The following is an 18,242-nucleotide window of genomic DNA, read 5'->3' as shown; positions in this document are numbered from 1 at the left end:
AAGACTAGGCGCTTCCCCTGCAAGCTAGAGGTAATTAGGGGTCAGTGATGTGCAGAGAGATAACAACTTGCAAAACTTTTTGCCCTTTTCTGTAGCACATTTGATGAATTTGTTTATTTATTGTTTTTTAACAGTTGCATGTTGACTATTTTTGTCCGTTTTAAATGAAAGCACCTAAACTGTTGAGGATACTTTGAAAATTTGGTTTCATGCAGAATGAAAATCACTACATGTTGTGCTCTTTAGTCACACCATTTGTTGGCAACAGTGATATAAACTGAGGTGTAGTGGATGGTGTGTGTCTCTATTCACTGTTTTCTGTGCTTGTTGTGGTTACATAAGCAGTTTTTCCAGCGTTAATGATAAATATCTGATTTGTCGGTAACGGCAAGAATCGGCTTCTTCTCAACTTTGATTCGTCTGTGAGTGAGAAGTAATGATGGCAAGCTTTCGCTTTGAGGACTTTAAATATTGTCAAGGGTAAGATTCATAGGAATTGTACAAAAATAAATGCTGCCAGACAGAAAAACCACCGTCTATAGATCATATCAATTCACCGTTTTATAAAACAAATACCAACATTTCCGAAATTGAAAACCGAACATCTATGGAAGGAATGAGTATGTATACAGCTTTGGTATTTAGGTGACATTTGTTAAAAAGTAGCAGAAGCTGTCGAGTGTGAGCTGATACAGTAACTGTTTGTGTGAAACTAAAGCTGTCCTTGTGACAAGTAATCTCCCTTTTCGTTTCCCTCTGCCGTGTTGTTGATCAGTGCTCTGCTACTGAAAAGATAGCTATGATTATGAGCTGTCAAATACCAATTACCGGTAATTCAAGTCCCCAGTTAGTGGTGGATGAGACAGTCACTCAACTCCAACGCCTTCCTCTTCTCTTCTAATTCACGTGACCTTTGATGAATTGTATTTTTTTCATTTATGAAAGTCATGAGGAGATTTTAATGGATGCTGACGTGCTATACAGTGGATCAAAATGACTGATATCACACACTGCTGTCCTGTTCTAACTTCAGACTCTGCGACTAAATATAAGCAATAATAATGTGATGCTTTCAAGACCCCAACCCTGTTAGCAGCCAATTACACGACCACTTACATTAATAATTATGACTTAACTCACCTTTGTTAGTCTAAAGTCCATCTTTGGTGTCTCACACAGGTGTACTGGCTCACCTTGTCACTGCTGCCTTCCTTTCCATCGTTCTCCTCTTACTCCTCCTTCGTCTAAAAATGTATTTTCCATTGTAACCGAAGCTCTTTATATAAAATTCCAATAATGCCATGAGCTATGCCGAGTGAGGAAACTGTGATTAAACCTTCATTGCGTGAATCGTTCATTTTCCATCTCTCGTTAGCAGCACAGTTACAGTATATTTGTGACGATATTGGCGGCCTACAGCTCAGTTTATGCTTGATCACTCAACGCTTTCGACAGCTGTCTCTCGACAAAGAAGGTATGTTGCACCTCCACCTACATTTCTACCCGAGTGACAAAAGCTGGAGGATAGAGATATGATTAAGCGAAGTGATCGCACATTTAACACCGCGTACCTGGGGGCTCTGCCAAGACAGATGTTGTTTCGCTCGTGAATGAGCACAGAAAAAAAACAGAAATGAAATAGGCAATTTTATATTATATGAATCAGCGATGTAGAAGAATACTTATTTCAAGACTCCAGACCTGTTATGGATGGAAGTCTATAAATTAGTGCCTTGTTCGGTAAAGTGCTACTTTTGTTTCTGAACTACTCAGTGGGGGAAAGAAGTCTTCAGCTAAAGTTTGAAGTATGGAGTCTATGAAAAAGTGAAAAGTACTTCTAGTCAGTTTTATTCAGTTTGGATAGAGGCCTTTCTTCTCAGTCATTTGGTCGCAGAGAAACAGGCCATAAAAAATAAAATCAGACTATAAAACACTAATAAGAAAACTGAAAGTGAAAATATTCAGTTCTATTATAATATAACAGTGAGAAATAAGGAGTCGGACACAAAAAAAACATTTGTAAATCATACACTGAAAATCAGGGGTGGGCAACTCCAGGCCTCGAGGGCCGGTGTCCTGCAGGTTTAAGATCTCACCCTGGGTCAGCACACCTGAATCAAACGGTTAGTTCATTACCAGGCCTCTGGAGAACTTCAAGACATGTTGAGGAGGTAATTTAGCCATTTGAATCAGCTGTGTTGGATCAAGGACACATCTAAAACCTGCAGGACACCGACCTGGTGTTGGACACCCCTGCTGTAAATAAAAGATGGATGTAGCCACTATGACACCACCCACTGGTTTTCAAACTCAAAGTTAAAATATCAACTGTAGCATTTTGGCCACCACCGTGTTCATTTCTTGGTATCAGGAGGAGAGGGTAAAGTGTTGTTATCAGCTAATACTAAGATTAGTTTGCAGGTTGCATCCACAGACTGATTCCACATACGACACATGGACACCTGTTAAGTAACATATAAAGAAACATATAAAATACTAGGATTTCCCTCACAAAACTGAAGCACTCGCTGCTACTATTATTAACCACACAGTGAGCCACATTAGACACATAATTCCTTTAAAAATGCAAAGTGACTCGAATTAGGTGAAACTTAACAGACAGCTAGAGGCTATATCTGCCTCAATCAGCATCAGCCTCTCAGTCTAAAGAGCCGTGACCTAAAAATAATTTTAAAGCCTTCTTGGTATAAAGGGTTAAATTGGCTCCTGGGACCAAAGCTGTCCTTTCATACAAAGATGTCAACGTGATTATTTCGTCTGTAAAGCTGATTCTATAAGGATTTACCTCCTTTAGAAGCAGCCATGAATGAAAATGCACTTTTTGGCATTTGCTTCATTTTTCGTCCCTCAAGGTTTTTGCTTGGTAAAAGTAGTAATCTGGATTTTCTGCAAAATTACAGCAAATGGTACAGCTTGGGAGGAAAATAACCTCTACTGATTCTTACCTTGGTCAACCATAAATATATCCCCTGCTGCCAACAATTTGTGATTCTCAAATAGGAAAAAATACAACTATGGATTCATAATGTACCGCTGATATGTTTAAAGTCATTCTCCATGCAGCAGCCTGAGCTTTTCAAATGCATCCATTCTTTTACTTTTATCAGCTGACAGCTGCTGGCAATCAACCAGATAAAAGCTGACATAGCTGACATCATGACAGGCTGACAAAAAACCCCAAAACAAAACAGCTGTGGTTCATTGCCTTCTATAAGCATGTGATTTGGATGTTAATGTGGATGACTGAGCACCCCATCAGCATATTCCTCACGTTCTTCCTGCATGCCTGTCTACATGGGGAAGCTCCACATAAACAGGCAAATGCCACAAGCCTCTAAATGTCAATTAACTGTGATTCATCTCCCTGGTGCTTCGAGAGAGAAGCAGAATGTGGCTGTTCACCTAAACACCTTCCCTTTTTGACTTTCCGTTTGTGTTTAGCTGTTCCAATCCACACTGACTTCCAGTAGGAATAAGCTGCAAACTGTGGGATCACTGGGGTTGCAAGCTGGAGAGGATTAAAAAGATAAGAATTATTGTGGTGCACTGACACCAATTTCCTTGATAGCGGGAGAAACATTTGTACGTTATGCTTCCAGAAAACAATAAAATTAGGCATAAGCAATGATGACACTTGATTTCAAAGCTTGTGTTTCAATAAAGCTGAAGAAAAACAAAATACATACATACTTGGACTGTTCATCGAGAGCTTTCCCCAGGTTTAGGCGATAGAAGAACAGACTCCAGATTTTTTCAGATTGCTGTAATTTAATAAAAATTCTATTTGATTTTCTTAAAAAAATCAAAACTTCTCTCTCTTGGCTTTTACTGAGCTCTTTTGAACCTCACCCATCTGCATCTTTAAAGATTTAAAGACTGTCGGAGATGCAGTGGCCTAGAAGTTGGGGCGAGTGTGGCATGGCCCAAAACGCCCCCGGCAGCTGAGAACCTACTTCATGTCCCGATGGGCCTGACATTTGCTGCATGGCACTCCCCTGCTCTCATTCCCCACATTTCCCATCTGCAGTACTTGCATTCAACATGTTAATTACAACTATTCAATAAAGGCAGTTACTGATTGCAATGTCTCCATGCACCAGAACTACTAAAAGCAAATAACAGAAAACAACTCAAGCAGAATTTTGACTTTTTTTCTTCTGTTTTGGAGAGTTAAAGCCTAAAGCTTCATCCATTATCGAAGTATGCAATTACACCTTTTTATTACTTTTTCTTCTTCTTTTTCATTTGGGTTTCTCCCTTTAGGAGTCAAAACATCAGATCATCTGCCTCCACCTTTATCACCCCAGCTTTCTGCATGTATTCCTTCGCTGTTTCCATAAACCTCCTCTGAGGTCTTCCTCTTTTCCTTCTGTCTTGCAGCTGCATATTCAGCATTCTTTGTCCAGTGTATCCGCTGAGACTTGTTAGACACTTCTCTGCACATGTCGAAGCCATCTCCGCCTCGCCTCTCTAACTTTGTCTCCAAGCAGCTCATGCAAACATGCTCAAACATACAGACTCACAAATAGCTTAACATCTTCAACTGGGCCACCTCCAGCTCCACCTCCTCTCTTTTTTAGTGCCAGTGTTTCCAAGCCACACATCATAGCAGGTGTCATCTTGGAAACCTTCCCTTCCTCTCGTTATGCTATCCTTGCTACTGTCCCACCCCTGACACTAATCTCCACCCACTCCCCCCTGCCTCTGCCATCCTCTCCTGTGTGCCGTCTGTTGCTTATGATGGTTGACCACAGGTCTTTAAACTCATCTACCGTCACTACCTCTGCTGCTTGTAGCCTCGCTGTTACCCATCTCACCTATTCTGTCTTGCTTCTGCTGACTTTTATTCCTCTTCACTCCAGAGCACACCTCCACCTCTCTGCACTCGCAGTACATATCACAGTGTTGTCTGCCTTACTGCTTACCATGAACCAGGAAGCTGCTGTGGAAACTATATTTTACCTTTCTCTCTCACCGAGTGTTTGATAGTCACGTCTCGGTTCCTTTTGCTATCACTACAGATACCAAATTCATGCTGATAAAACAGTATTTACTGTTTTCTTAACATAATTTACCCACTTTTTTAATCTTTTCAGACTGATTTCATGTTTGACAACAATTTTTGTGAGCTTTCATTTTTATTTCATGCAAGTTTTCTGTAGCTTAAGTGATGTTTTCCACACGATGTATTATATTTGCACACTCTGCCAAACTCTGCATGTGACTGTGTACCAGCAAACAAGTATCAGCTTTGGATGGTTAACCTCAAAACAAGCTGCAACTTTGCTGCAGCTGAGATCACGCTGGTCTGTATGTACGGTCAGAATGAAAACTTTCTCACCCTCTCACTCGTCTCATCTCAGTGAGCCAGTAGGCTCGGTCTCCATGGGGATTTTTGGAGTCTGACTCTGAGGAAATGAATCATCTGTGGTGTCATCTCATGCTCTCTGCTCCCTTATTTTACTTTTCAAAGATTTTGCTTTTTCTCCTCATATCGCTTTTTGACCATTTTTAAAACTTCCCCTCTCTCCGGTTTCTTTATTTCCTCCTCCAGTCTATTCCTCCACCTCTCTCAGCTTCAGACATTCCTTTAGTCACTTTTATGAGTCGCTTTTCCTCGTTTATTCTGTAATATTTATTCCCCTAAATAAATGTTTCCACCATCCTTCTCAAAGCTCCTTTCATATTCTTCCTGACATCTTTTTCTTTCACTGTTTAGCTCTTTTAACCTCAATACACCTCATTTTCCTTCGCCATCATCCCCTCTTCCTCTCTTTTCTCCCTGTTTCTGTTTATTATATTTTCCCCCGTGCGTCACAGAAGAGATTTCATTGACCACTATGAATAACCCAAACATTTATGTGGTTCATGGCTTTGGTGAGACCATCTGGTGTGTCTGTGTATTTCTGCATTTTGGTTTCTTTATGAATAGTGGGAGTTGTGTGTTGATGTGTTTAATTAGGTGAAATTAATCCGAGTGTTTGTTTATGAGAAAAGAAAAAAGGAAATGTGAACAAAAATGTCGTCGAAAGAGAAGCAAATGGGGAAAACAGATTCAAACTCTGCTGTTTTCGTTGTTGTCGGGTCGTGTAAAAACTTAATTTATTTTATTTGCATGTCTATATGTGTGTGTGTGTGTGTGTGTGTGTGTGTGTGTGTGTGTGTGTGTGTGTGTGGGACCCACAGTAGGAAAGGATAAATGGTTTGACAGCCCGTTGTCTCCCTCGGGGTAAAAAGTGTGCTTCAGTGACTCAGTCAGTCTTATCTGCACTCATATTACAGTGAGCTGCTGTGATTTATGCGCACACTCTGACGTACAGCGATCACACATGCACGTCAGTCCTGCGCCGTAAAGCATGCATATGACTTCACACACAAAATTCACTCCCGCACACATGGTTGGACATGCGGATGCGCGCATGCTGTAAATCCGAAACAACCCAAGACCCCCTGCAGCACACACAACCTTCACACTTCTTTTGTTAGTGTGACTGCGTTTTACAGCTGATTTTCGGGCTAAATCCCGGCCAGCCCATTCACCTCCGTGGTGCAGAATGTAACATATTGTCCTAATCAATCCCTCACACACTAAGAGGCTTTTTTCACTGGAGCCACCCGGGGCTAGCTAGCAGTTATAGCTAGCGGTTAGTGAGTGCTTATCCCCTTTTTCTTGTGGCGAGAGTAAGAGGCCGGCTCCCCACAAGAATTTTATCTTTACAGGCACAGAAGCTGGCGAGAGGGCAGAGACTAAGGGGAGGTAGACAAGAAAAGGCCTTGGTAGGATTTGATCCCGGGTCAGCAGGGGGTCTGGAGCTTGAATGAGTGAAAGGCAGAGAACAGTTAAAGCAGCAGGTCAAGTAAAAAAAAAGAAAAAGAAAAGAAAAGCTTCATTAAGTTACTCCAAATGAGTGTTTGATGGCTCAATGTGAAAAACAACATTTTGACTGCAAAGCATTAACATTTGGACACGCTTAAAATGTCACTTCCAGTCTCATATGATTGTTTATGGATGTTGCCAAACACTTTGAGCTGCTGGATTTGGACCAGATTGTATTAAGAAAGGATTACAAGTTCTCTGATCCTTTGTCTTTTCATTTTTCTTTCTTATTCTGGTTGAGCCATTTTCTGTCTTTCTCCCTCTGTTGGCTACAAGAATTACAAGTTCATTAAAGTCCTTCAATTTTAATAAATTTATACAGCGAGTGAATATTTTCTCACTAGGAGGAAAACAACACAACAAAGAGCCTACATGCAGTTTAAAGCAATGTTCTGAGGAGCACTTTTTTAAACCTGCTGTTTTGCAGAATGTGTCTAGCTCAGGGTTTCCTGCACTTCTGTTGCAAGCCTGAAATGCATTTTCTGCAACATCAGTTCTGTTTGGCAGATCAATCTGAAATTCAGTGGAAGTCCAGCTCTCCTGTGGAGAGTATTTGAACAAAGAAACCTGATACATGGGTAGGAACACCAATTCTTGTTTGCAAGAAAATAGGGAATCACAGCAGCACAGTGACACTTTGTTACAAATTGATAAAAAGGGAGAAAGTATAGGTTCGAAGGAGGTCTGGCTGCTGCATAGAGCTGAGTCAGTCAGTCGCAGAATGAGGGATGAATGTTAAAAAACTAATTCCACTTGTCCAGTTTAAACTCTGTGTTCTGACACAGCCTGCGGGTCAACAGGTGGCACACAGTGTCGAGGCATCGCTTGGCTGTTAGCATATGTGTTTGATCTCTGTTTAAGTTTGGTCGGAGAGGGCGGCTCTCCCGGCTTGTTTTCATTGAACCTGTGCTGGCCTTGTTGACCTTCTCTGCTCTCTCAACACTTTTCACTTCAGCTTGAAAGGAAAAGTTACAGGTGCCTTCCTTTGAATTGCAAACAGATGAAAGGCAAAGTAACCAACCGCGGTGTTGTTCCTAGAGGCTCGCCCCCTAGCGATGTCTCCTGGTAGACAAGCTTTACTGTAATGAGGAGGACCCAGGTGAAGGAAGCCTCTGCCTGAGGCCTTTTTACCAAAGACTAATGATTCTGAATTTTTATTTCTCTCTCTTTAATGAGCTTGTCTCTTTTCTCTCATGGTCTCCTGTTCGTTTAATCCTCTTTCTCGCTCTGTTTTGAGTATAGTTCTCTAAATTATCTATAATGAATTAAGGAGGTTGATCCTTCCCAATCATGGCAAACAGAACGTGGGAGGGGAAAATATCAGTCACAGCAAGTGCATTTAATTAAAAGCCAACTGAAAATTCTTTCCTCTCTGATTCTTACCTCTCTTAGTCCCTGTTTGTTCAGCTTCCTCGTTTAATTTTATTACAAAGAAATATCCAAATCAGGTTTGTTTTGTGAATGATTGCATAACCTCTCGTCTTTTTTCTCTTTCTTCTGCTTTCAGAAATTGGGGCTCCAAAAGTGCAGGTTGCGGAGGAGCTGGAGGCGTATCCCACAGAGTCTGTTGAGCTCAGCTGCCAATTTAACGATGGAGGCGGTCTGACCAAGCTCACACAGGTTAGCAGATGAAAGACAACATTGTTAATAAGTCCAGAAGTGCTGAGATTCAGAGCTTAAAAGTAAGGCGTGCGCTGTAGCCTAATGGACACGCTCATTTAGGGGTCAAATGGCCAGTCTCTCCCCCATGATCTGTTCATTCGACCGGTAAAATAAAGACATGCCAATAAGGAAACTCGTGGTAAAAGTTTCCAAGCAATTGAACAGTTTAAACATAAATAGATACAAAGGTTATCTAGACTGTCTCCGGTAGGAAGACTCCAGTGGCAAAACAAGAAAGACGATAAAAGGAGGAAATAGTTTCTAGGAGAACATAACTAAGGGTAATTGCCGCATGGCATCTGATGTCAAATTGTTATTCTAAACAACCTTTTAAAGAGGAAGGGGCTTCTTGAGCTTAAGGCTGTCTAGCAGTGGTCTCAGAGGGATGAGAGGCAATATCTAAACCACATCTCAGGAGAGGAAACAAGGCCAAAGCCATAACAGCATTTCAAAGAGGATGATGAGAAAGAAAAACATTTGTACTGACATATCCAAGTCTTAGATTTATGGCGGCAAGAGAGGGTTGTAAGGAGGCGAAGAGGAAAAAAGAGCGATAGTGCAGTGTGAGTGCAACAAGGTGGTGGGAATAAAGGGCTGAAAAGACATTATACAGGTGGATGTGGGTTGGGAATCCCACTGCTGCTACCTTGTGACTGAAAACCAGTGCCTTACTGCGTACAATGCCACAGTATAATTTAGGCATCATTTAGAGACTCAGTGGCGGTAAGGGAACCGGACATTTTTGTGATGTTGACAGCGTGACATGAAACGAGATGTGAAAAGCTGGAAATGCCCTGACACACAAAATGTCCCTAAATGCGACACGCTGTGATTTAAAAGTTAGGTTTCATGTTGATTAATGATATCCGTGCTGTCAAGCAGCTGGATCTCTTGGATGAGGAGACCAAGCTCCCACCTGGTGTTACTGGTGATTTGCCGTGAAGTGCTGTGATCGGGCACTTGCTCCGGTTACAAAGCGCTCTTACCGAGAAGAAGTAGCACTTCTCGATACTCCATCCTCACATCTTGGAAATGGATTCACACTGCAGCGGAATAATGACCCAAACACACATCAAAGGTTTGCAAGCGCTTAAGACCAAAGACCAAGGAGTCTTCAACTCCACTGAATCCTTTTAATCTCATTTGAAGACTGAGAGAGCCAAACATTCCTGACACCATGAGAACCATCGAAAGAACGTCAGATCATGCTGAGATAATGTCGGTTATCAGATTTTGCATAAAACTGTGGAGCCGATGCGGCTCGAGAACTGCCGTCAAAAGGGGGGCAAAGCAAATACTGATATAATCTAAAATTTATGTAAATTTTGTAGAGATTCACTCAAAGCTGGTGTTATCATTCAGCATGAATATTCTTGAGATAAATTGGGAACTAATGCAAAATAGAAGAATGTCTTGGATCCCACTGTACATCCTAAGCTGTCTTATTATTTATAGCTGCGTGCATGTTGTAAAGAAGGATAAATTGATTATGCTTCCATCCATCTCCATATGATTTTATGCTTGGCTGACGTGGAGAAATAAAAACAAGTGCAGGAATAAAGATGTACAGTGAGCCTCCTGCTTATACATCCACGAAAGCTCGCGTTGTTCTGTTGTGGTACTAGCAAACAAACTAGGATCAGTGTTGTAACAATGAGCTGCACAAACCGCTGAAAGCTAAACATGTAAAACATCTGCATGTTTTAGCTGCCTGAGTAATGGTTTGCTAATTGAACAAATATAAATCATTAAAGCGACAGAGAGGAGGGGATCAAAGCTTTGTCAAGTTTTCCAGCTGCAGATATGAAGAAACCATTCTTGTGCTATGAGGTATATATTCCTAATGGACCACAATAATGGACCTCAGCCTCCTGCCAGAGGGGAGTGACTCCAAAAGTTTATATGTGGGGTGGGAGGGGTCAGCAACAATCTTTCTTGCTCGCCTCGGTGTCCTGCAGGCATACAGGTTTTGTAGAGAAGGCAGATTGCAGCCAATCACCTTCTCAACAAAACTGATGACACGCTGCAGTCAGCCTTTGTCCTTGGCAGTGGCAGCAGCGTACCAGATGGTGATGGAGGAGCAGAAGTACACCATCAATGAACTCAGCTGGTTGAGTTTCTGCTGCAGGAAGTACTTCCTCTGCTGTGCTTTCTTGATGAGGGAGCTGATGTTTGGCTCCCGCATGAAGGCCTGTGAGATTATGGTTGCCAGAAAGGGGAAAGACCTCACAGCGTCCACTAGGCAGTCAATTCAGACCTCATCGATGGCTGACACATGTTGGTCTAGCCTATTTATTAAAAGCATAGTGCTTTCTAGATTACATCCCCACCTCTCTTTCTCCCCATCATCTTGTCTGACTCCTTATCCCTCCGATAAAGGCACAAAATTCCCTAAAAATTAATCTTACAAAAATGTTTGGCATAGCATTGCAGAGCACAGACTGGGATTTTCTGTACTTGAAATAAGAAAACGGTGCACATTTTTAGAAACTCTCTTGTTAAAGGCAGTCACTGCGTTGCTCTTATTTGTAAACACAAAAATAGTTGTTGTTGTGTCGAGAATGAAAGGTTGGAGCTTAAGAGAGAAATTCAAATGTTACCAAGTTCCTGATCTGACACACACAGACACACACTGGTTTTTTTTTAAATCTATTTTCTTTTAGTCATTGTTGTTTCTATTACTGGTTCTACTTTACAGTTTGTTTTGTGCCGTTAGTTTAAACCGAACTGGGGACAAGGTCTGCAAATGAGCTGTGTGGGTTAGATTTCACTTAAATGTAACAACATTTATAGACACTGTTACTGATAAAAATAAATGCATACATAGATGCACACAAAAAGCCAGCCTCTGTGGATGCAGTTGGCAATGAAGAGCACTGTTACTTTCAGCCTTTCAAAAATGAAATGATCATCATGTAGAAACACTTAATGTACCACATGTGTAAGTTGTTTTCTAATTAGAATTTAAATTTAAACTATAAATGTAAAATTTGAAATGAGATTTTGGCAGTTTGCATCCATCTCAGAAAGATGGAAGCAGCTATTCAAGTTCCAACAAACACTAAGCCGTCATATGTTCATCGCCAGTTTGCCACTCCACAGAAAACAGGCAAGGTTACTGATATACTTGTGAGCTGAAAAAGATTCAGATGATACTTTGGAGCTGATGGAAAGTTAACAGTGTCTGTTTTCCCCGCTAGCAGTCTATCTTTGAACACATCCTCGACCACTGTGTCTACTCAGCATGAAATTGTAAATAAATTACCAACAATCTCAGCCCGAACAATGCTGTCTCTTTCTATTATGCAGTTACTTCCCTGCAACAAACTCCTGCAGTTTGTCAGCAGCAATCAAAAGCGTGATGTGGGAATTTAACTAATCAGCGATAAGTAAGTTACGATTGCTGGGCGGTGTTAGCTCTTTGCTTTTTTTCTGTCGTAATTTTAGCTCATTTAATTCCAACTTGGTCTACAGAAGAGAACTGCTCGAGGACACGCGGCGTAAAATTAGCTCAGCTGACTATTTGGGTGTCAATTTATCTCATCAAGTCCCAGTTGAGCTCGTATCTGACGCCACCTGAACTGTTCAGATGTCATTTTCAACGCCGAGCAGAATAAGCAAAATGCTACGAGCTGTTTACGAGTTCCATTTGATTCTGTGTGATCTGTCTGAGTTGTGTATGAAATCAATAGGTCATTTGTTCACAAATAAAAACTAAAAATGCAGACGGGCTAAATTGCCCTCTGTGATATTTTCTCTTCAATCAGCAGAGAATCATCCTCTAATTTGCGATGACATCTGGGTTACAATCCATCATCCTTTTCACAACCTTCAACCTCCTCTGCTCGCTCTCTTCCTTCCATCTTACATGTCATACATTTAATAGATGTTTGCTAAATGTGTATTGATGAACTTTATTCCCTCTGCTCCCTGGTGTACCACTTTAGCGAGCAGTTTGTTATTGGCTGTCACTTTGAAAATTGCAGAGAAAAATAAAATCAATTTGGTCTACCATCACAGCGTTCTCCCTCGTGGAAGTGTCTCTCACACAGGCCCAGATATCAATATCTTTCACATATTAGAAATCTCTAAGATGATCCTTTTTTTAAAATTGTGTTTGTTAAAAAAAGCAGCGGGGTCTTTCAGCGAGCGCCTGCAAGTCTAACAGACATTTAATTTAATCTTGCAGCAGATTCTCGGCTTCTCACTCAGACAACTTTAATTGTATTCAACATTTTGCTGCTATAAGCCAAATGATTTTATGTTACAGGGACAGCAGTTTGCAATATGTATTCAGAGAAATGTCAAAAATGTTGGCATCTATAAATATTCATGCATGCCTTCTGGTTTACAAACAAACTGTCAGTGTATTAAGGGAAGACACCAAACAATAGGAAGTTGGCAATTGTTGTCTGAACTGCTGATTTTTTTTTACTACTTACCAACATGGTCAACAGTTGGACCTGTGGCTGCAAACACAGCTCAGTGAGGCTGTTTTAAAACTCTTAAAACCCAAAATGCTACAGTTTTTAAAAAAAAAACACACATAATAGACTTTTCTTAGTCTGCCAAAGACCCAATGAACATAATTTTAGATTCAGTGTGAATCTAATTATGTGCAATAAATTCTATTAAAATAACACAAAAGATGATTCTTTAAAAATGATTACTGGAATCCCAGCTTCAAAGTAATCAGGTACTGTAGGAACAAAAGGAACTTCTAGTATTCAATTTGGCTAACTGTAATGGGGACAATTTACTGCTCATGTTGAACACTATAGCATACGTAATCACGTGGCAACATTATTAATCTCCTGGTTACAGCCCTCCAGTGTCAGTATTTAAAGACCTCCTCATTAGATGATTGAAAGAGCTGCTGACGGCTTAAGAACCTTGTTAGGATGATGTGAGTCAAAAGTTAGTCTGCTGCACGAATTTATCTTCTTTAATGAGCCATAGTTGTGTACCATGAAAATAAAAATAAAAGCAATGAAAAGAATAATCAGGCAAACTGTAACCTTTTACAAATTCTTGATTCTTATCAGGTGTCCTGGATATGGGAACCCTCTGACGGACACAGGGACAACATTGCTGTGTACCACCCGGTGTATGGACAGAGTTTCCCCAATGTGGCCTTCAAGGACCGCGTTGTGTTCCTTCACAACAGTCTGGAGAACCCATCCATCAGGATTTCTAACCTGAGAATGTCCGATGCCGGCCGCTATACCTGCGAGTACGCCACCTATCCTACTGGAAATGAACAAGGGACAACCACCCTCATCATGCTTTGTAAGTGTCCACACGAGATTGCATAAAATCGTTTTATTTTAATATTTTAATATTTATTTAGGACAGTGCATGTTAATGAACACAAATGTAAAAAAAACTTACATGAATGTAAACATGCCAGATTATAGTTTTCTCCCTCTGATAAAAGCTGCAGGCATTTATACGTTTCAGATAATGCAAAGGGTTAAAGCGCATAAAGGTCAGCACTATTTACACTTTTCTGCAAAGGAGAGCTGCGCTTAAAACAAGCTTTCACAAGATGTTCTGCTACATCAGCCTTGACAAGTGCCTTCCCAGCCATCTGCTTATCACAGCTTTCTGAAAAAAACAAGTTCCCACTGGATCCAGAGTCTAAGAAGAAGCAATTTAAAGCAGCTGACGAGTATTCTCAGGGTAGATGCTGGTGGATTGAAAAACAAGAGTGACCGCCTAAAAAGATTCTGTGGCTCTACAGATATTGGCCTTTATGTGTAAAAACTTTCTGGGAAGTGGTTGATGAGAGTTGATCAGTACGAAGTCTGCAAGATCTAATAAGATCTATCTGAATGAAGATAGATAATTAATTGAGACTTTGAGTATGTGCAGTACTTTTTATGTTGTGCTTGTATTTATTTAAACAAAGTTCTGTAGTAAGTTGGCACATTGGCTGCTGGGGGTTTTAAAGCATTGCTGATATGTTGTTATTTTGTTATGTAAATTGAGAAAACAAGTAGTTGATTTTTATAATCATATTTCGATGATCTGGACTTTTCTCAAGAAATGGACAAGATTACTTTGATGTTTGATTGTTAATGCCAAGTTTCATTACTTAAAAACACATGTAATGTTATTATTACATGATTGCTAAGCTTTAATTAGCCAGCTTCAGTCTTTTCTTGTGTAAACTTTCTAATTTGGAGGCATATGTGCCAAAGCTGTGCGCGATATGGGACTGTGGTGGGGCTGATATGCTCTGCCAAGATCACTGTTCCTACCTCGGGGCATTTAGAGACATATGCTGAGAGTATAGTTCTTTTTTTAATTTTCTCGTTGAAAATCACAGTTTAGTGAATAATAAAGTTTTTGTTCACTTTTATACTGAATTTTGTCTTGTTCTCTTTTTAAGTAGTTTAACAATGATACAGCTTTATGTAATTTTGCCTCTGTGTCTACACCGTCACACTGGCTATTAAATCAAACAATCAAACTGACATTGCACACTTTCAGCTTTAATTCAAGGCATTCAACCATTGTATAGGAATTAAAGCAATTTTTAAATATTTTTCCCTGATACTCAGGTATTCAGAGTAACTGAACTGATAAGCAGGTTCATGGCCAGGTAGCAACTGAACAGAGAAAAGATCTGGAGTTTATTTCAAGCTTTGAACTTGTATTTGGTATTTTTTCACTGGAATCTACAACATTAGGCCTTAAGAGATGTCAGTGTAAGCTGAAAAACCTAGATCAGACAGACAGCATAAACCAGGGCTGGACTGGGACAAAAAATCGGCCCGGGCATTTTGACTAGAGACCGGCCCACCAGGATAGAGATTGAAAATGTGACGTCATTCAGGGGTAAAACCGCAAAGGATTCTGGGAACTTGAGGCAAGAGGTACTAGCGCACGCAGGCTTTCAATTGAACTCAGTTACACAGCGATAAAAAAGAAACCCAAAAATGGCAAGAAGCTGTTGTATTATTAACTGCAATAGCCGGTCGCATGACAGCCACGGGAAGCCGACGGGTAAAGAGATCGGGTTTTTTTTATCGGATTATGTCGTTGAAGAGAAATTTTTAAGCCATGTTTCCAAGTAAGAGCCAACGGATGGTCTAGATATACCAAATATAACGTCTCAGAACACTCCAGCTCACATGTTAGTCTGCTCCAAGCATTCCCACAAAGGTCAGTGTTTTGTAGTACTTAATACGTCATTTTCTTAACATAATTGGTGATATAGGTTACAAGCAAGTCTGGCGCTGAACAGAAATTGTCACGCTATGCTTCTTTATTTATTGTATATAATATTGCGTTTCGCTTCTGTTATTACCAGGGTACATTGACAAAAACATATACTTTTATTCACAGGATAAAACAGTTGTTTTGTATCACTAATTGTCCAGTGCGATTACAACATACAATATTATTGTCACCAGAAATTATTTCCACTACTAATTAATTACCGTTGAGCTCAAAGGTTATATTAATAAACGGTTAACGATTGTGTATTTATGAAGACGATTTGTGAGACTGGTAAACTTACCTTTGTTTGTACATGGTCTTTCGTTCTACACGGTGCATTTCAAGGTCCTGTACCCATCCGTCGGTAAACTGTACCGGGCTTGTTGCAGTGACCTGAAGTTACTAAAACTTCATGAGTGTATGCACTCACCCAAGATCCATATAATTATAAATCTGAGCGTGGTTAAAGTTGGGCAGCACGCTAACGTCTTTTTGTCCACTTTTTGTGTGCTCGTAAGGGTCTGACCCTCTCACTCCTTTGATTTTTTCCTCGTATCTTTTCTTTGCCTTTTCGTCGAGTCTGTCTTTGTATGGTCCGGCATTGTTCTCCTTAGTTTTGTACATTCTTTTTTTGTGCGGCAAAGAAAAACCAAGAAGGTATTGGAAACCGGAGAATGAACGTTTTGCGGTGCTGCAAATGCTTGCATTTGATGCGGTATTTGGATTGTTTTGCCACGAGTTCCTGGCATGCAATGCGCGAAAGTCACGTCATCTGTCAATCGCTATAGGAAAAACCATAAAGCCTTTGCATGAAAACAACTGCTTTGATGTACACTGCCTTGTTGGTATATATGTATCAATCTAATAAACTTAAACCTACACCATCCTCCCTATTCTGGATTTTAAACAGTACATAGCGGAAACAAAAAAAGACTGCTTGGTCGAGTTAACCTCCTGAACTATCTACAACACATGGTAGAAACCTTAAATTAAGACCAAGAACACTAGAGGTGAGACATGATCATTAATTAATATTAAAATTAATAAATGACAGATTTAGTGATATTTTCATAAACACCTCCTTTCCTTTTTTTGTTCTCCATTTTCTTTAGTTCGTCTATAAGATTGCTGAACAAGGGGAGGGTGCATTCGGCCTCCTCGGCTGTAATTGGTCCAGCCCAGAGTCGATCATGACCAATTGGCCAATCCAACACCTTTCATTATATATACCCTTCCTAAAAAAAATAAAAAAAAAAAAAATCCATCGCCCATAAAACAAAAAATCGCCAGCGCCCACCGGGCAAATGCCGGTATGCCCGATGGCCAGTCCAGCTATGGCATAAACCAAGTGCTTTCAAACTGATGCTAAAGCACTAAAAAGGTTTCTGTTGAAAATATTATCTTTTGAATCACCTTAGTTTATCCAATTACTTTTAAGTCTCTGAAAATGGCAGCCTTTGTATAAAAATGTATTTAATTTCACTACTCTAAACACTTCATGCAGTTCTCCTTATCAGCGCCTCAAATTGAAGCAGAAAGTCTGCACGTCACTTGTGAAACATCTTAACTGGTTTATAATCCAGTCCAACTGGTTTAGAACTTTGCTTGTGAACAAGCAAAATTACAAAGTGTTACAGAGTGTATGCAAAAGGAACTTTGTGATGGTGATGCAGATGCTGAGAGCAGATACAGCAGAGAAATCCTGCAAAGGGTCTGCTGCGTACAGCTGTTTGTTTGTTATGGGGCTGTGGGTGGAGATGAGATGTTCAGCTGTTGCTTTTGTTGCTTGGTGCTTTTGTCGGCTTGCTTACTCAACTTTGTCTGGACGAGTAGTATTTCAGCATGAAGCAAGTTCAAAAGATGCTCTGCCATGATAACCAACAGACTCTGTGCATAAACACAACATCAGCATCCGCTGCTATGAAACTCTTAAGACGACTGAAAATGCAAAAATCAGTTTAATTGTTCTGTGTTGTGTTTGGCAAAATAATACATTTAATTATTTATTGAGTCCTTATTGTGATTAATCGAAGACAATGATTAACATAATATCAGCAATCTTGTATTTCAGAAATCAGACTGTTACTTACTTATGTAAGTAAATGTGCCCGATAGGGCTGTATAATAATCAGTCTTTGACTTTAATTATAACTTGTACTTGTTGTTACACTCAGATCACATCGCGAGCCTCTACAGTGCACTGAATGAAGATAGATAAAGATGTCAGCGCTGCATCCCACTTCGTGTTTGGATCAGATGAAAAGGGAAATTAAACAAACGAAACACAAAACTGTGCCTGTCTTTGGTTAGCATGAGATTTTACAGGGAAAATGGAGGGAGAGATTCAGATTCAGAGGACAGACTTAGCTCAGCGGTATGAGCTGCAGCAGCGATGATGACACATGCCTCGTTGACATAGTTAAGGTACTAACCCTATTGTCACGGTGCATGTTAA

At 40.3% G+C, this 18,242-nt stretch overlaps 1 protein-coding gene across 3 annotated transcripts in view; it reads left to right on the top strand.

Annotated features, from left to right (window-relative positions):
- The window catches only part of pvrl2l (PVR cell adhesion molecule related 2 like), a 317,496-nt gene that overhangs the window by 113,375 nt on the left and 185,879 nt on the right, over positions 1 to 18,242 (top strand). For all 3 annotated transcript variants that reach the window (XM_039605480.1, XM_039605479.1, XM_039605478.1), the window contains exons 2-3: positions 8,406 to 8,518; positions 13,606 to 13,849. In XM_039605480.1, the coding sequence (XP_039461414.1) occupies positions 8,406 to 8,518; positions 13,606 to 13,849 (357 nt within the window). The remainder of the gene's footprint in view (positions 1 to 8,405; positions 8,519 to 13,605; positions 13,850 to 18,242) is intronic.

The sequence above is a fragment of the Oreochromis aureus genome, linkage group 22, assembly GCF_013358895.1.
Source record: "Oreochromis aureus strain Israel breed Guangdong linkage group 22, ZZ_aureus, whole genome shotgun sequence".
Lineage (NCBI taxonomy): Eukaryota > Metazoa > Chordata > Actinopteri > Cichliformes > Cichlidae > Oreochromis > Oreochromis aureus.
Note: the sequence above shows the minus strand (reverse complement) of the source record. Positions and strands in the feature narration are given on the sequence as shown.